General features: G+C 52.3%; 1 protein-coding gene and 1 non-coding gene across 9 annotated transcripts; both read left to right on the top strand.

Annotated features, from left to right (window-relative positions):
• Nucleotides 1-90: 90 nt before the first annotated feature.
• PLD3 (phospholipase D family member 3) lies at nucleotides 91-17,895 on the top strand. Of its 8 annotated transcripts, none has more exons than XM_019751416.2 (13): nucleotides 129-228; nucleotides 9,407-9,439; nucleotides 10,309-10,400; nucleotides 10,491-10,565; nucleotides 10,660-10,802; nucleotides 11,272-11,455; nucleotides 12,803-12,923; nucleotides 13,001-13,128; nucleotides 14,213-14,413; nucleotides 15,752-15,891; nucleotides 16,549-16,714; nucleotides 17,214-17,313; nucleotides 17,396-17,895. In XM_019751416.2, the coding sequence occupies exons 3-13, from the start codon at nucleotides 10,374-10,376 to the stop codon at nucleotides 17,581-17,583; spliced, it is 1,473 nt and encodes a 490-aa protein (XP_019606975.1). In that variant the 5' UTR covers nucleotides 129-228; nucleotides 9,407-9,439; nucleotides 10,309-10,373; the 3' UTR covers nucleotides 17,584-17,895. The 8 variants fall into 8 exon arrangements, with proteins under 8 accessions (XP_019606971.1, XP_019606975.1, XP_019606972.1 ...); XM_019751413.2 differs by having other exon boundaries at nucleotides 136-228; nucleotides 10,271-10,400; XM_074314314.1 differs by having other exon boundaries at nucleotides 163-228; nucleotides 9,407-9,459.
• Nucleotides 14,700-14,803, top strand: LOC141567739 (small nucleolar RNA U13). Its single transcript, XR_012490574.1, has one exon. It is a non-coding gene; the product is annotated as a small nucleolar RNA U13 (small nucleolar RNA).
• Nucleotides 17,896-18,679: the final 784 nt, after the last annotated feature.

The following is an 18,679-nucleotide window of genomic DNA, read 5'->3' as shown; positions in this document are numbered from 1 at the left end:
CAACGAGAGTGTAGCGACAGCCGTCACGTGATCTGTCAAAGTCTCCTAGGTGCTTCCCTCCTCCCGGCGCTAGCAAGGAGCGCGGCCAATCAGAAAGGCACAGGCCTGGCCCCCGCCAGCCGCAGTCCAGCCCGAGTGCGCCTGCGTGTGGCGGGGGTGGCGGGGTCGGGTTCCAGTATAGAAGGTGCGTGCGAGGCTGGGGCCGGGAGTGGGAGACGTGGAGAACAGGTACTGTGCGTTCTGGAGGCGCAGCGCCTCGGCTACCCTCCTCGTGTTGTCACTTCGTGTCTATAATGCATCTCTACCCTTATGTCGTCCTCGGTCCTTTTATTAATATATCGTCATTCCTCCCCGCTTAAATCGTCAGCACTCCCCTTCTGTCACCATCATCCTCCTGTCGCCATCAACCCCCTTAACTTGCTTTCGTCCCTTTTAAGCCCCCATTGCCACCATAGGTCGCAGTTGCCCCTTTTAAGTCACCATCACCTTCTTATGTCGCCCGCATTCATCTTTTGTTGCTATTTCTCCGTTATGAAATCCTCACTTCTCGTCGTACATCCTTGTAACCTTCCCACGCTTCCTGTCACCCTCTCCATAAATCGCGCTCATGCTCCCTTTGTGTTACCCTCACTCCTATGTCACCATCCCTCCCATGTCACCTTTGCTTCTCTGGTAGACACCGTCCATGATTCTAGTTTTCCTCATAAGGAACCACCCTGTCTTACAGATTTTTTTCCTTCCAGGTCTCCGCTGTTTTCTAGGGTTACCTCTCCCATACTCGCCACCATACGGGGTACTAGAGCCCATTACCGTGGGTGTGCCAGAATCCCAGTTCCACCACTAACCCCCTGGGTAACCTTGACAACCAAATCACACTTGCAATCTAAGCTTCCTCATCTATGAAATGCACACAGGACACATAGGTCAGGGGTTACTGTGAGGATTCTGCCCGTTTATTCTTATGCTGTGCTCTGCTTGACATAGCAATTTGGGCTAATATTGTTATTAACCGTGTTACTCTCACCCTCATCCAATCACCTTCACCACCTCCTCATTGTCTCTCTCTCCCTCCCCCCAGCTGCCGTCATCATTGCCATGGTGTCAGTCACACTCCCTGTATCATGATACCCTGTGCCGTGGCAGCCACCCCACACCACCCCAAGTCACAATCTCCATAGTATCCTCACTTCTGCTATGTCACCACACCTGAGGGGGTGCCCCATCAGCCGTCACGAACATTGCTCATCAACATTGGGGAGGGAGAATTATAGGTAGCTTAGACCTAGACCTCCCTTGACCTCTAGAATTGGGGGTACAGAGAGGTGAGGCAATCAAGCCTCAGCAACCCTGTCTCCCCAGGTGGAAAGGTAAGTGTCTTATTCACACAGCTTGCCTGAGCGAGGCAGGGTAGGACAGTGGTTAGCAATGTGTCCCTGGGGGGCTGGAACACCCTGGTTCTAATCTTGGTTCCAGCACTTAGTACTTAAATAGTTGCATGACCTTGGCTTAATGTCACTTGTGCCTCAGTTGCTGCACCTGCAACATGGGAATGAAAATGCAAGTTATTCATTCAACAACTATATAAAAAGCATGTTCAACATGCCAACCCTGTGCTAGGCATTGGGGACACATCAGTGAATAAACACAGAGGTCCCTGGCCTCATGGAGTTTACATTCTAGCAGGGGAAAGAGACAATTAGCAAACAGGTAAGTAGATTATAGGATGTGTTAGAATGGGGACTGCACGATAAAAGTTACAGTTTTAAGCAAGGTCGTCAGAAAAGGTTTTCTGAGATGGTGACATCTGAACAAAGACCTGGAGGAGGGGAGAGAGGGACGTGGCTATCCGGGGGGAGAGCATCCTAGGCAGAGAAAACAGCAATGCAAAGGCCCTGAAAGAGGAACATGGAATATCTAGGAATATTTAAACAATAGCAAGGAGACTAATGAGGGAGGCCAGGGCTGGGGGATGAGGTCAGAGGAGTGATCCGGGCAGATCAGCTGGGGGCTCATGTCCGTGGAGAAGACTTTGGCTTCACTCTGAGTGAGGCAGGAGTCACTGGAGGATTTGCAGGAGAGGAGGGACGGAATCTGATGTGACATGTGATATGAAGCAGCGGAAGCAGTTCCAGAACTACAGAGGATGGATTGGCAAGAGCAGTCTGGTTGGAAGGAGAGCCAGAGTCCTCTTTTTAAAGCTGCACTCATATCCTTTCTATTCAGAGAAAGCTTCAAATGTCTTTCTCAAAGATTGGGAGGGGGAAGGGATGTTGGTAGTTTTTGAGAGGCCAAAGCTGCCTGTGGGTTCAGCTGCTGTTGGGGCGGGAGGAAGGGAGGGCAGCTATAGACCTATAAATGATAATAAATAATAGGAGAGGCAGCTGGCCACTCCTTGGACCCTTGGGTTCAAATCCTGGCTCCACCGTTTCCTGGCTGTGTCCCTTCATGCCAGTGATTTAACCACTCTGGGTCTTTAGTTTCCTGACCTGTTAAGTGGAACCCAAAAAAAAGAAAATGTGGTGAGAAATATATAAAGTGCTTCAAGCAACACCTGGTTCAATAACCATAAGGAGCTCTACCCCCTTACCCCACATCCTGCCCTTTCACAGGCTCAGGCCTCCCTCAGGGCGACAAGGAAAAGACATCTGCTTTATTGTGTGTCCATGAATTGGTTGGACAGTGTAGTGTCCAGGAACAGAATTGAGCTCTGGGTTCAAATTCCCGGCCGACAAACTGACACTGTGCAACCTGGGCAGGATTTCCCTGAGGCCTGCCCTGCATCTGAGAAACGGACAATAATGCTTCTTTGCCCCACGTGTTGTATTGTCATTTTTGAACTCAGACGACCACCATTTTCAATTGTGATGCCACTGCCCCCCTCCCCTGCTTTCTATTTCTCCAAGGCACATACTATATATTTCATTCATTTATGTCTTCTCCAAAAGAATGTCATCTTTACTAGGGATTTTTTTTTTTTCTGTTCTGTGTTGTACCTCCAGTTTCTAGACAGGGCTTCTCAGCAAGTAGTTACTGAATAAATACAAGTTGAATGAATAGATGAATGAACTGGCTTCTGAGTACCTGCCATGTACTGTCCCTGTGCTGGGTGGTACTGGGGACAGCAGTGGCTGAGAAGGCCCATCTCTGCCCTTATGGGTTTCATAGCCCAGTGGGATAACCAGACCCATCACCAAGCAGTGACAGCCCAGCGTGGTCAGGGCTGGGATGGAGAAGCTCAGAGGACTGGCAGAGCCCAAAGGGGGTGCCCGAACCAGCTGGGGGTCAGGGAGAGCTTCCCGGAGGAGGTGGTACATGAGCTGACAGGAATGAGCAAGATGAAGAGGAGAGAAAGGTATGCTCTAGGAAGCGGGAGACACTATGGGAGGGCTGATGACGAAAGTGTGGTTTTAGTTCAAGGAACTGAAAGATATTAAATATGGCTGGGATGTAAAGGATGGTGAGAGTAAGTTATTAGAGGAGGACCATTCAGCGCTCTGGGAGCCACAGTGAGGAGCTGACGCTCTGCGAGCGGGTGTGGGGGACAAGTCAAACACAAAGGGGCATTGGAAGGGTTGAGTGAAGGCTGGAAGCCAAGGGAGGTGGCTGGAGAGCCCAGGTCCTCGCCATGGGAGAGAGAAGGGGCAGGTGGGAGAGACCCCCAGGAGGCCAAGTGGACATGTGAGGGGCCCTGGACAAGGCCCAGGGCTCCCGGGGAGTCAAGGAGGGCTTTCTGGAGAAGGTGGCCCACAGGCTGAGACTTGAAGGATGGGTTAGAACAGCTGTCCTTGAAATGGGATGCGGAAGAGCAGCAGGTTTGGGAGAGATGCTGAGGACATTGGGGACATAATGGGTGTAAAGGGCTTGGGGACACCTGAGGGCAAGTGTTTAGGAGGCCATGGGACTTCCAGAGCTGGAGTTCAGGTAAGAGGTGGGAGACAGCTTTGGAGGCAGAAAGTGGAGCTGGAACTGTTATGGTGGGAGCAGTGCATAGGTTCTGTCCATATAGGGCCCTAGAGGACATGGTATAAGAAGTTTGCACTTTGTCCTGAAGGCAGCGGGCAGCCACAGAGGTGCTTTGAGCAAGAAGGGGACGGCTTTGGTGTTTGAGTTCCAAGCAGAAGTAGTCACCAGCTGTTTTTTTGATTTTTTGTTTTGTTTTACCTATTTAATTGTTTTTCAGACCGAGCATCTTCTCTCCCTAGAAGTGGCCCCTTCTAGGGAGGGATCCTTTGAAATAAAGGTTCTACTGCTAAAAACAAAAACAAACAAAAAAAGTTTACAAACAAAAAAAGTTTACAAAACCAGTGCTCTGTTGTTTTCTGTAGACTTGACCACAGACGATTGTTCAGTTCAAAGGGGTCTACACAAACTAGGGAAAATCGGCTCCTTTAAACATCAGAACGTGTCGGTTTTGAGCCATATGGAAGGTCCATGCATTTATGAATGCTTCCAGTGGTGTGGCCTCAGCAGTGTTTCATGCGTGCTTCAGCAGCTAATTGGCTCCACACCCTCCTTTGCATTCTCGGATGGCTTGAATCGACCTTGAATTTTACTCTCAGGCTAAGATGCCATTATCTGCTCCTACCCTGTCTGCTCTGGGCTTAGAACACGAGCTGGTTATCATTGTGTATAAAACAAGTGTCACTAGATCTAGAGAGAGACAGCTAAGAAAGTCTTTTCTCAAAGGTTTCCATTCTACTCCATTTCTTGTTTTCAACAAACATTTCTTGAGTGGTTACAGTGTACTGAGCACTGGGGGGTAGAGGAATAAACCAGATACAGACTCAGCTTTTCCAGGGACACATATGTCATCTGTGATAAAGTATGTACAGGGTTCTAGGGGACACAGATCTCACCGCCCAGCTTATACGAGGTATGACAATTAAGTTCGCGAACTCATCCTAGAAAAAGTGAGGTAACTTACCTCATTGCTGAATATCGCTACGGTCGCTTTCAAAGTACTCCCCTTGGAAAGCTATGCACTGACGCCAGCGCCTAGTCCACCCTTCAAAGCAATTTTGGAACTTCTTTTCTGGAATGGCCATCAGAGCTGTCGTCGTATTACCCTTGATGTCCTGAATGTCATCAAAATGTCTTCCTTTCACTATTTCCTTTACCTTTGGGTAAAGAAAGAAGTCGTTGGGGGCCAGATCAGGTGAGTAGGGAGGGTGTTCCAATACAGTTATTTGTTTACTGGCTAAAAACTCCCTCACAGACAATGCCATGTGAGCTGGTGCATTGTCATGATGCAAGAGCCATGAATTGGTGAAAAGTTAAGGTCATCTAACTTTTTTCCGCAGCCTTTTCAGCACTTCCAAATAGTAAACCTGGTTAACTATTTGTCCAGTTGGTAGAAATTCATAATGAATAATCCCTCTGATATCAGAAAATGTTAGCAACAGTGTTGCAACAAGTTTGCGAACTTAATTGTCGACCCGACATCGACATCCACATCGTGTCTAGAGTTAACTAAGTACCTGTCTGCCAGGGATGATTTAATTCATTTCCCAGCAAATGTGAGGTTGGAAAATAAGTCTGCCATTATTCTGGGAATGAAAGTGAGGCTCAGAGAAGGAAGCTTCTTTTCCTAGTGACACAGAGCTGAGACCTGAATGCAGGGCTGTGGGACTCCAAGGCTCACCCCTGTAAACGATTCAGAGATCCCCCAGCCACCACCCCCAGACAGATATAAGATGATCCCCAGTTTATAGATGAGGACAGCGGGGCTCAGAAAAGTAAAGCCCTGTGTCTGTGGTAACTTACTAAGAAAGTGACAGTGTGGGATTTGAATCTTGGACTCTCCAATTCAAAGGACTACTGTGGAGGAAGGAACAAATCTCCGACCCCACCTCCACCCGGGTGCGCGTGTTCAGAGAGCGGTCCCAACAACAGTCTCAACAACCCAGTGGGTTTTGCTTCCTCCTTTTCTGCGGTTTGTGGTGTCGTACTTCAAGGCAGGGAGGGCAGAGGCCAAGGGGACAGGAAGATTCTGTGGGCTGGCAGGGACACTTTCTGGTAGAGGTAGGGTCAAGGAAACAGAGCTTAAGGACCAGCTTGAGCATTGTATTGGAGCCCTATGGGGAGTTCTCGGGACCTGGGCACACAGGAGACAGCTAAGCATGGCGAGCCTGGCCTCAGCCCCACTGCCCGGGCCACCTTCAGTTTCACTCTGCCCTGCTCCTCCCAGAAGTCTGGGGATGGGGAGCGGTGCTGGATACTTCTCCAGTTTAGGCCATAATCCTTTACTGGAGGCTGGGATGTGGGGGGAGGCACACCCCAGCTAGGAGACTGAGCCTCATGATTTTCATACAAGTCCTATGTAGATTTTAAATAGTAACTAAAGGCCAACAAAAAAGCAAAAGCAACCATTTTGCCTGGGGTTGGGGGGTGGGGTGTAATGATGCCCTTTTTTTTTTTTTGGCTGCTAGGAGCCTTGATACAATCATATTTATTGAGAACCTCTTGCATGCCCATTCTGTGCACTTGATATGTATTAATTCCTTTAGTTCGAAGGAGCCACCTGGATAGATTTTAGACATCTCAAATTTTATATGTTCAAAACTTATTCATTTATTTATTTATTATCTATTCATGCGTTCTTTATTCCTGGTCTTTTCCCCAAACTTGGCTCTTCCTCAGTCTTCCCCAGCTCAACTATTGGCACCTCCATCCTTAGTTGCTCAGGCCAAAACCCCTGGACTCATTCTTGACTCCCTTCTTTACCTGGATTTCACCTCCAGTCCAATTAGAAATCCCATCGGCTCCACCTTCAAAATGTACCCAGATTCCGTCCACTCTTCACCGTTGGCTACCCCCAGCCTGGTTCTGTCTCCTCCCTGGTCTCCCTGCTCCAGCCCCTGTACCACCTCACCCCCCGCCCCAAGTCTTCCCCACATAGCCAGAGAGAGTCTGCAAGTACCTGTATTAGTTTCCCGTGGCTGCTATAACAAGTTACCACAAATTTGGTGGCTTGAAACAAATTTATTCTCTCACAGTTCTGGAGACCAGAAGCCTGAAATCAAGGTGTTGGCAGGGCCACATTCCCTCCAGAGACTCTAGGGGAGGTTCTGTTCCCTGCCTCTCCCAGATTCTGGTGGCTCCAGGCTTAGGTAGGTTTATGGCCACGTCACCCCAATCTCCGCATTCCTGGTCACGTGGTCTTCTGTCATTTTTAGAGGTACTTGTCCTCGGATTTAGGGCCCACCCAGGTAATTCAGGACGATCTCATCTCAAAATCCTTCATGTAATTACATCTGCAAAGACCCTTTTTCTAACTAAATTCACATTCACAAGTTCCAGGGGCAATGCCCACATCAGACCCATCTTTTTTAAGGCCACCTTTCAACTCAGAGCGACACCCGAGGCAGGTGGGTTCCCTTCACTGCTCAGAACCTACCCAAGGCCCTGTCCTCACCACAGTCCAAGCAGCCCTGCAAGATCTGGTCCTGTCACCTCCCTGACTCATCTCTCCCTCCCCTACCTGCCTACTCTGCTACAGACACACTGGCCTTGCTCTTCCCTATGCACACCAGGCATACTCCTGCCTCAGGGCCTTTGCACTGGCCTTCCCTCGGTTTGGAACACTTCCTAATAAGTCTAAGTAGCTCCCTCCCTCCCCTCTTTAAATTTTTTTTTCTCAGATACCCTCTTCTTAGTGAGGTTTTGCCTGACCTTAATTAAAATTGCAAACAATCCCAACCCCACCCCTACCCAGCCCCTCTTCCCCTATCCTCTATATAGCACCTATTTCCTTCTAACATATTTCTTATTTACTTACTATTTTGTTGTCTGTCTTCCCTCATGTCTGTTCACAGTGGTATCCCCAGTGCCTAAAACAATGCCTGGTGCACAGGGACTCAATATGTGTCAAATTCGTGAACAGCCTTATGAAAAGTAGGTGTTATTGTTACCATGGCCATTTTGCAAATGGAGGAACTAAAGCATTGTCACTTCTCAAGATCAAACGGTCACATAAGTGTTGAGGCTCGTAATCAAATGGGGCATCTGGCTCTGGAACCCACATAATTAACTGCCTCGCCCATCCAATCCAGTCTAAACCACCTCTCCAGTACTAGTGTTCTTTTTAAACACCTCAGGTGTATTGCTTTTATAAAAATACAACAGAAGTTAACATTTAGAAGCCAAAAAGTCACTAACAGTTTGAATGAACTCCCTCTTTTCTTCCTATTTTTGGTTTATTAGCAGCCATCGCCAATTCCCTAGCCTCAGGGGCACCCAGGCCCCTCCCCAACCTCTCCAAGCCTCACCTCCCCAACCTCTCCAAGCCTCACCTCCCCATCGGTTTTGCTCTTGTTCATCTCAACTCCCCTAATTTCTCATCATCTGATGTTCCAACCCCTTATTCTTAATACAATACTTCTCACCAAGGACTTCACAAATAAAACAAATATTTCCTACCCCAGGCCTCCTCTCCCCCACCCTTACCCCTGCAGCCCTCTAAGACTGGTACCTCCGTATCTTCTGCTTTTAGTGACCTCTAGAGTTCCAAATAACCTTGGTCCGTTGCCATTTCTTGGTGGATCCATTATCCCACCTCCATTTGTCTCCCTGCTATAAGAGGAGGGGTCTAGCTATGCTCTGCCCTCGCCAATCTGGGAGGGGACATTGTGGGGAAGGGGTTTATAAATTATCCTTCAGAGATAGGCTGGATCTTGCGGTAAGGCAGAACCTAGATCCCTTTTGGAATTTTACCCCCTTTTTATAACTCACAGTAATGAATGCACATGAATTTTTGTTTTTTAAGTGACAAAACCTGGGATGCAACACCTGTGTCCCTTTATAATTCTCTTACCCTGCACATAGCTGTTTTCTCTACTTTTCCGTTAGTCGCGTATATTTCACAATTTTTAAAACATGGGCACGCGATAAAAAGCAATTCTGACCAACCCCCAAATCCCACTCTCAAAGCATACCACTCCTGACGCTGTTGCTTGTCTCAATAGTAACCCTTTTCTGCATTTATCTGTTAACTTCCTGCCTGGCTGGGGGGAAGGGGGTTCTGCCTTTCTTTGAGAGAAGTGGACGGGGAAGGATTCTCCAATTTGTATCTCCAGCTGTGGCCTTAAATCCTGCTTGGGAGATAGGACACAGGGGGTAGGAAACCCTGCCGATCCCTCCAGACAGAGCCTGGATTTCAGAAACCGTTTTTTAAAAATCCCTATCAAAATATCAGTGACTTTAAAAAGAAATCAAATACCGTAATACAAACACTCCAACAGAAAAGCCACCGTCTCCTTCCCCCACCCCGCGCTTCCCCTCCCAGAGTGCGGACTGTGTTCTGCTGATTTTATCGCTACATCTCGAAATCACGTTATTCAACATTTATCTCTCCATTTTATTTTGTTTTTAAATCATTAATTTAATTTATGTATTTATTTTTGACTAGGCAATGCATGCCCGTGGTACAAAAATTCAAAAGGTTTGTAGACGAAAAAAGATGTAAGGTTCCTTTTTTCTTTACCTGTGGCTTCCCTACCGAGCATGGGGGGCTGTGGGGTGGGGTGTTGAAAGCCCATCCCCCAGACATCTACTCTCCCCACCCAGGCCAACCTGGCCGACCGTACCTGGGGGGCCGGGCCCCCCTTCTCCCTGCGGAGAGCCGGGCTAGAAAGTGCATTGCGCAGACTCCCCGCTGCAGTGGGCGGAGCCTCCTCGGGTCCCGCCCCCCTCCTCCCACTCTTCCCTGCTCAGCCTGTTGGGGCAGAAGCTGGGGCCCCGCGGAGGCAGCAGCTGCCGCTTGGGACGAAGGCTGAGGCCCTTTCGGGGTAGGGTCGTGGGGGGTAGCTGGGAGGGATGAGCTGGGAGCTGGAGGGGAGGCCCGTATGGTCCTGGGCTCCCGGCCTGAGCTGTCTGGTGGGTAACTGAGGGAGAGGGCAGAGGAGCCACTTGGAAAATGCCTCCTGGGTAGTCCCAGGTCTGGGAAAAGCAGGCACAAGGATTTGGGGCTCCGATGACGCCGTCCGGAGCTGTCTCTTTGGGAATGTCTAAATTAGAGCTCAGAGACGGGATGGTGCCAAAAGGGGGTTAGGGTGGGCGCTAAAGGGCGGCAGGGCGGCTACCACAGAGAGATGGGAAGAAAGCATAGGCGTTGGAACTTGAGGGATTTCGAAATCCTTGCTGACCAGCGGTCTGCTTCCTCCTTTTGGGGTGGCGGGCGTGATGCCAGTGGCCCCCGTGATCATAGACAAGGAGACCCAGTGGGTCCTGTCAGTCCCAAGACTGATCTGCTTTCTATGACGTCCCTCAAAAGCCCAGAACACCCCACACAGTGCCAGCTTTTGTTCCCAGTTTGGAGACCCTGACACACCCACTCTCCCGCCTGGGCTCTGCGTGCCCCCTGGTTGCCTGGCAAGATGAAGCCTAAACTGATGTATCAGGAGGTAAGTGGATGGGGCCCCAATGGGGAGGGGCTGGAGTGATGGAGGGTGGGGGCTCCCCTGTCACCCCCTACCATCCCCATCATCCCCCAGCTGAAAGTGCCTGCTGAGGAGCCCGCCAGCGAGCTACCCATGAATGAGATTGAGGCATGGAAGGCTGCAGAGAAGGTAGGAGCCCACCATCACCCTCAGTCTATCTCAGGCATGGGCTGGGCTGCCTGCCGTGGGCTGGCTGACCACCTCCTCCTCCTCCTCCCTGCAGAAAGCCCGCTGGGTCCTGCTGGTCCTCATCCTGGCGGTTGTGGGTTTTGGTGCCCTGATGACTCAGCTGTTCTTATGGGAATATGGTGACTTGCATCTCTTTGGGCCCAACCAACGCCCAGCCCCCTGCTATGACCCCTGCGAGTAAGTGACCCCTCCAGTGGTGTGGGGGAGGGGCCCTGACAAGGCAGGGACACTTAGACACACCAGGCAGGGCCTGAATTCAACATCATCCAGTGCCCATGACAGTGAGGTGATCACAGACTCCCAAGTGCACTGTCACAGGTTCTTCTCTCCATGCCACCCCCACCCCCCAACACTGTTTCCATGGCAGCCACAGCATCATCTTCTCTCCAGGTCTATGAAGAGAGGCTCACACAGACACACGTGGCATCTTGCATCCGTATCTGTGGACAGACACCCACACAGACACACACATACACACTTTCCTTCCACACCTCTAGACAGACACATGCATGGACACAGAATCATGAATACAGGCACACACAGTACACAGTCTCTTCCATCCTCCATGGCCAGACAGGGAGGATCACTCACATCCCAGCCAGTGGTTTCAGGCCCCCTGCGGCTGATACCAACCCCTACCCCGCAGAGCCGTGCTGGTAGAGAGCATTCCAGAGGGCCTGGACTTCCCCAACGCCTCCACGGGCAACCCCTCTACTGGCCAGGCCTGGCTGGGCCTGCTCGCCGGGGCCCACAGCAGCCTGGACATCGCCTCCTTCTACTGGACCCTCACCAACAATGACACCCACACTCAAGAGCCCTCTGCCCAGCAGGTACCTGACAACCTGGGCCCTGGTGGACAGCAGTGGGGCAGTGGGAGGCATTGGGGGTGGAGGTGGGGGTGAAGAGATTCCCCAGCAGCCCAGGAGACTGGTGGGAATGTCTCACAGAGGCTTGGACACAGGTGTTTGGAAGCAACTGTCTTTACATGGCCCTCTGGACCGGGGGCATTTGTCATGGTCATCTGGAGGCCTTTGAATGTCAGGGTGTGGGTTTGGTTACCAGGGATTAGGTTGGCAGGTGTTGCTCACCCACGAACTACCCTGACCCTGTCACATCAAGAAATGGAAGAGAAGAGTGAGTAACAGCCCAGCCTCTAGCCAGGCTGCTGCTTCCCAGCTGTGTGACCTTGGGCAGGTCACCTCACCTATTGGGCTTCAGTTTCCCCGTCTGTGGAATGGAGCCGGTATATAGCACCGCCCCTTCTGAGGATGAGACGGGCTCATCCATGCAAATTATAGCATGGTGCCTGACCCAGCCCTTTATAAGCATTTACTATTATTATATCCTTCTTATGATCTGCAGACAAACTTAAAAACCATAAAACTTCAAGGTTTGGAAAGGAACAGCCTAGGTGGATCACCCCTTCATTGAAAAACACAGAAATTTTCCCTTTTATCTTCTTCCCACTGCTTTTTGTGAAAAGAGGGCTTAAAATTTATTAACATTGTGGGGCTCCTAAAGCACTGCCTAAAAAAAAAAAAAAATGACAAAAGTTAAAATGATATGAGCTCATACTCCCTCCTGGCACCCGCTGGAGTAGTTCAAAGCGTAGGCGTAGGAGACAGATGGTCAGGGTTCAAATTCTGCTTCACCACTAAGTTCTCCAATGCTTGGTTTCCCCATGTGCACCTCAGGGATTATACTCAGACCTGCCTCATCAATGAGAGTAATGAGAATTCAGTGAGTTCAAATGTGAAGAGGCTTACAATGGGGCCTGGCTCATAGCAGGAACCGGGGAATCATGGGCTGTAATTGGCATCATCAAGCCTCACTCAGACCTTCCTGGACCTCCATCCTGAGCCACACCCCCAATATCCTGTAAGGTGCCTGAAGGCCCCTACGGTGCCAGGCATTGTTGACACAGGCAGGTTCTTGGGAAGGTCCCTGGAAGGGCAGGAATGGCAGGGAGGCCCTGACCAGGCTCAGTGTCCAGTTGTTAAAAAAAGGTTTTAATATCTTAACCTATAAAACTGTCCCTAGGCATGCTGGCTAATGTAAAGCCTGCTCACTCCTGATCTCATCTCGAAGCCCAATCTCAAAACAACCCCCAGGGGGCTGCTGCATGGGGTTGGAGAGCTGGCTGGTCCCGCCCCTCAAAGGCTATCCCCTTCCCCCAGGGCGAGGAGGTCCTGCGGCAGCTACAGACCCTGGCACCTAGAGGGGTGAAGGTCCGTATCGCCGTGAGCAAGCCCAGCGGGCCCCAGCCCCAGGCAGACCTGCAGACCCTGCTGCAGAGCGGTGAGCCAGGGGCAGCTGGGGACGGGCAGGGCTTGGGCGTGCTCAGGCCGGGCCTCACTACCACCCGTCGGTCACAGGTGCCCAGGTCCGCATGGTGGACATGCAGAAGCTGACCCATGGTGTCCTGCACACCAAGTTCTGGGTGGTGGACCAGACCCACTTCTACATCGGCAGTGCCAACATGGACTGGCGCTCCCTGACCCAGGTCTGCCTGCCCCCTGCCTACCCACCCTTTCAAGCCACTTCCTGCTCCACAGGCTGCCTGGCCTCCAACTGCACCCCTCTTCAATCCCAGAGTCCTCTCTATCCAATCTCTACAATGGCTTTCTTCCCATTTCCTACCAGGCCTCCCAAATCCAGCTCTCTACTGCCCTCCCCCTGCTCATGGAAGCCTGGGGCTCCCTCTGGTCCCCAGTGACAGCTGCCAGCCCCTCCACAGGGCACTTGAGACCCTGTCCACCCATTTGGCCTTCATTATTCATTCCCTAAGTGCCTGCTCTAAGCCCAGCCCTGTTCTGGGTGATGCTGGGAACAGATGGGTCTCTCGGAACTCCCAGGCCATTGCAGAGTCAGGCCAGTCACCAGACAGTGTCAGCCCAGAGGGGTCAAGGTTGGGGTGAGGGACCCAACCTGGGATATCAGGGAAGGGGTCCCAAAAGAGGTGATAACTAATCTGATACCTAAAGGATCTGCAGGAATCCGCACAAGACAGGAAAGAGGTACAACTCAGGTAGTGATGACTTACTCAGCCCCTAAATCTCACCAACTCTGCGGAGTGATGCTGAAGACACGGCTGTGGCTGAGACATCCCTGGTGCCTGTCCTCCCAGTCCAATGGGGAGACCAGTTTATCACCAGAGAGCGTGATGAGGGAAGCCCAATGGACTGGGAGCCCAGAGGAATGCCTGGTGCAGTCTGGGCAGTCAAGGGAGGCTTCCCGGAGGAGAAAACTGTCAGCTGAGACCTAAGAATGAGTAGGAGCTCGGTGGAAGGTAGAAGCATATGCAAAGGTTCAGGAAACCCAGAGCTGTCAAATGACTGGATGAGTTTCAGCAAAACTTAAGATATTAGTCTTGAGTCAAGTTCATGTCCATCCCAGGAGGTTAGCTGGGGGGACCTAGGGGTGGAGTTAAGGGGCAGAAAGAGGAGAGACAGGGACAGAGAGAAGGGGAGATTGAGAGGCAAGGGGCAGGAAAGAGGGCTGCGGGGGCAGGAAGAGGTGACTACAGGTATCCGTGTCACTTGTGGGCACCTGGCCACTACCCCAGGCTCAGCACTGCCCTCCCACAGGTCAAGGAGCTGGGCGTGGTCATGTACAACTGCAGCTGCCTAGCTCAAGACCTGACCAAGATCTTTGAGGCCTACTGGTACCTGGGCCAAGCAGGCAGCTCCATCCCGTCAACCTGGCCCCGGCCCTATGACACCCACTACAATCAAGAGACGCCAATGGAGATCTGCCTCAATGGAACCCCTGCTCTGGCCTACCTGGCAGTGAGTCTAAAGAAAGAGGGGCCTGTCACACCTTGGCCACATGGCTTCATGACCTCCATCTGTCTAGTCCTCCCCAGTGATTGGTGGGGAGGGAATTCCTGACCACTAGCCCTTACTCCTGCTCACTCTGCTTGGGCAGGTGCCTGCACTATGTCCCAACCTCCATAGGCCTCAGTTTCATCTAGAAAATGGGTATCATGATATTTACAACCTCATAGGGCTTGCGTGGACCCAGCCATACCCCCCTGTTAACCCTAAATCTGGTTAAAAATTCAGTTCCTCCTTGATCCTTTTGTAGCTCATAAGTGTGATGATTGGGTGTTCACGCTTTTGCGTGAGGTGTGCCTCCCACAGACCATGTTATGACATCGGCACATTACCCGCCTGATGTGAAAAAAAAAAAAAATTCAGTTCCTCAGTCACACTGGCCACATTTCAAGTCCTCAGTAGCCATGTGTAGCAAGTGGCTGCCATATTGGACAGTGCAGGTACAGAAACATTTCCATCACTGCGGAAAATTCTATGGGACAATGCTGGCTGTCGCCCGTGGCATACAGAGCACTCTACCCAAGGCACTGCTGTTTTTAGCTGTTGATATTTTCACTAGTTGTGATGGCCAACCTCATCTTCAGTCGCCCTCGAGTCAGTCACCTGGCCAAGCCCAGAGTCATTGTGGAGGGCCACACAAAGGCACGGGTGCAGGGACTGACACATAACTCGCTGGGGTCCTGTGGTCTCCCACAGGGGACTGAAGTTTCCCCCATTACCATCTCCCCTCTCAGAGCTTGAGTTTGTTCACCTGTCATGAGGATGGAGGTAGCTGAGTGAAGGGTCTGGTCTGGTGTGGCGTGGTGTGCCATCAGGGTAGGCTATGAGCGAGTCAGGGATGAACTTAGAGCAGAGGTCCTGAAACCTGAGCATGCATCAGAATCCCTGGGAGGGCTATTAAAACCCAGATTCCTGGGCCCTACCTCAGCACCCTGGTTCAATATGCCTTGTGCAGTGAAGCCCAAGAATTTGCAATTCTAACAAGTTCCCAGGTGATACTGTTAGTGCTGGACCAGGGACCTTATTTCAGGAATAAATTCTGGAACCAGACAACCTCGGTTCAAATCCCGGCTCCATTTACCAACTATGTGACCTTAGGCAAGTCCCCCTCTTGTGAGCCTCTGTTTCCTCACCTGGGAACATGGAGTGGCAATCACCCCTCCCCTTCACGGTGGCTGAGAATTCAGTGAGAAGCACAGGACCTGGCTAGTGACAAGCTGTGTGCCCATGGGGTCCACTGTGATGGCACCTCTGGCAGGACACATGTCTTGACTGTCCCCTTGCCCCCAGAGTGCGCCCCCACCACTGTGTCCAAGTAGCCGCACCCCAGACTTGAAGGCCCTGCTCAACATGGTGGAGAATGCCCGGAGTTTCATCTACATCGCGGTCATGAACTACCTGCCCACCATGGAGTTCTCCCACCCACGCAGGTACTGCTGGGGCTCAGGGCAGGAAGCCACCAAGAGTGGAAAAGGAGTGGGAGAGGAAGTGATGGGGCCCAGAAAGTGGGGAGGGGGTGCCAAGACAAGGGGACAGATGGAGGGGAAGACATGGGGAGAGGCAAAAAAGGCAGGTGACAGGGAGATGGGGTGTGGGTGCTCGAGACAGAAAAAAGGGAGAGAAAAGGACGAGAATATTGGGGTTGGGGAGAGATGGGGAACTGGAGGCCTGAGGCAGGGGATGGGATGCAGGATTTCCAGAGGAAGGAAGCAGGGAGTGTGGGCTGGAGGCAGGATGAAGCCTTGCAGGGTTGGGAGCTAAGTTTTCAGGTTTGGCGCAGTAGGGTTGGGGTTTGTGATCAGGGATAAGAAGGGAAGATGGTTGGGATTGGGGGTGCTCAGAGAAGGTAGTCTTGGAGGCAGCAGCCAGGGTAATAGGAAGACTGGGTTTGTGGGGGCAGGAATGGGAGCCAGAATCAGAGAATAAGGGTTATGGGATTTAAGGAACAGGATTGGGAGCCGGAGATAGGGTGGTCTTAGGGTTTGAGGGCTCTTAGAAGCTGAAGCAGGGCCCAGGCCTGGTTCCCTAAAATTGAGGGTGAGGCCTGCGGATAGAACTGCGCTCCACACCCTGCACCCCTCCCCAAGGTTCTGGCCTGCTATCGACGACGGGCTGCGGCGGGCGGCCTATGAACGGGGCGTCAAGGTGCGTCTGCTGATCAGCTGCTGGGGACACTCTGAGCCATCCATGCGGGCCTTCCTGCTCTCCCTGGCTGCCCTGCGTGACAACCACACCCACTCTGACATCCAGGTGGTAAGCACCTGCCCCAGACACAGCCCGCAGCCCCTGTGTGGGGTAATACTGGGGACATAGTGCTTGTGCAGCTCACCTGTCATCTGGCAGGGATAACCCAGAGCGAGACTTGCTGTGATGGGGAGACCATGGGTCAGGGCCTAGTTTGGGGGGTCAGGGTTTGGATGGAGAAACACGGGCAGAGGAGTCAGGGCCAGGGATGGAGGGTCCAAAGGAAGCACCTACCCCAGCCTGAGGGGTCACAGAAGACTTTCTGGGGGAAGGGGACATCTGAGGTGAGACCTAAGGGATGAATAGGAGCCATTCTAGAGGAACAGGTGGCAAATGAGATGACTGGGTCATCTTTGCAGCTAGTGTTGACTGATACCCACCCTGCCGGGCCCTGTTCTGGTCCCGAGAGTTCCCTGGGAAGCAGTGGAGTCCCCAGTCCCATAGACCCTGGGGCTTCTCTAACCACCCTCTGCATCTCCCGCTGCTTCCCATTCTCCCCTTCCCTCAGAAACTCTTTGTGGTCCCTGCGGATGAGACCCAGGCCCGAATCCCATATGCCCGCGTCAACCACAACAAGTACATGGTGACCGAACGTGCCACCTACATTGGTGAGTATCCAAGCACCACCAGGGAAACAGAAGGGGGGCCCAGGGACCACCATGGGCCCTGACTCTGCTCCCCACCCCATAGGAACATCCAACTGGTCTGGCAGCTACTTCACGGAGACAGCGGGGACCTCGCTGCTGGTGACACAGAATGGGCGTGGAGGCCTGCGGAGCCAGCTGGAGGCCGTTTTCCTGAGGGACTGGGACTCCCCTTACAGCCATGACCTCAACACGGCAGCCGACAGCGTGGGCAACGCCTGTCGCCTGCTCTGAGGCCTTGCCCAGAGGACAGGCTGAGGCCTGCAAGGCCCCCAGGGACCCAGGTGTCCTGGGTTCCGGTTCTTGTCCCTGTATCCCTGTGCTCCCCGCTTCTGTCTGTCCCATTGTGGTTCCACAGGCCCCCCCTGCTCTCCCACCTCTACCTCTGTCCCCATGGGCCTGGCGCTGAGGCCCCGGGATCCAGCCGAGCTGGGGGAGGGATCAGCCCCCAAAGAAGTGGGGGTGCATGCTGGGCTCCGTGGCCCACCCCCTTCCCAGGGCAAAGAGGGCCCAAGGTTATAATAAGAAGTAAATAACTTGTCTGTACAGCCTGTGCCTAACTGAGTGGTGTGAGGTGGGGTGTCTGGGTAGGGGACAGCTGGCATGGGTCTTTGGTGGAGACATGAGAGTGTGCCCTTAGCATGTGCTTGCCATGTACTGAGTACATAATATGTGACTGGTGTGTGCTGAGCCCCAAGCGGGTGACCGGCCTCTGCTGAGCATGCAGCATGTGGCCCAGTGATGTAGCCTGTGCTGAGCCCTGAGCGTGCAGTGCACATGAGCTGCCATGTGCTGAGTATGCAGTGTGATGCGTGGCTGGCATGGGCTGAGGCTCATATCGCCAGCGTGGGGTAGTGTGTGCCGCACACTCAGCATGTTCCCAGCCGGATGAACACGCACCGAACCATTGCCATATCCCAAGCGTGGACTCACGTGTCTGAACACTGGCACGTGTACCAAGTGAATTTACACTTAGCATGTCCCAAGCATGGATAAGTGCATGGCAAGCCTCTAACATGTGGCAAGGACAGGTCAGCAGCCATTGAGAACTTGGCATTTGGCAAGCTTGGATTGGTACCTGCTGAACACAGAATGTTCTGAGGGTGGGTTCTCGTGTGCCAAGCACTGAGCATATTTAAGAGGAGAGTCAGTATGCCAGGCACAGTCTCCCTCCCAGTGCCACGGCAGCCCAGCCTCCAGCCTGAGCCAATGGCTGACGGTGCAGCATCAGAGAATGGGACCTAGGCACCACCCTGAACCCCACCCCAACGCCAGGCCAGGCCTCACCTCAGGCAGGGAGGACAGGGGTGACGCAGGGCTGTGAACAGTT

This window comes from Rhinolophus sinicus, linkage group LG11 (assembly GCF_036562045.2).
Source record: "Rhinolophus sinicus isolate RSC01 linkage group LG11, ASM3656204v1, whole genome shotgun sequence".
Classification (NCBI taxonomy): Eukaryota; Metazoa; Chordata; class Mammalia; order Chiroptera; family Rhinolophidae; genus Rhinolophus; species Rhinolophus sinicus.
This window is presented reverse-complemented; position numbering and strand designations above follow the sequence as displayed.

Excerpts from the sequence above, each read along its gene's own strand:
- PLD3 (XM_019751412.2), top strand. The coding sequence starts at position 10,374 with ATGAAGCCTAAACTGATGTATCAGGAG. Across the intron at positions 10,803-11,271 it reads CCCTGCTATGACCCCTGCGA|AGCCGTGCTGGTAGAGAGCA; the intron begins GTAAGTGACCCC and ends CCTACCCCGCAG. Across the intron at positions 12,924-13,000 it reads GCAGACCCTGCTGCAGAGCG|GTGCCCAGGTCCGCATGGTG; the intron begins GTGAGCCAGGGG and ends CGTCGGTCACAG.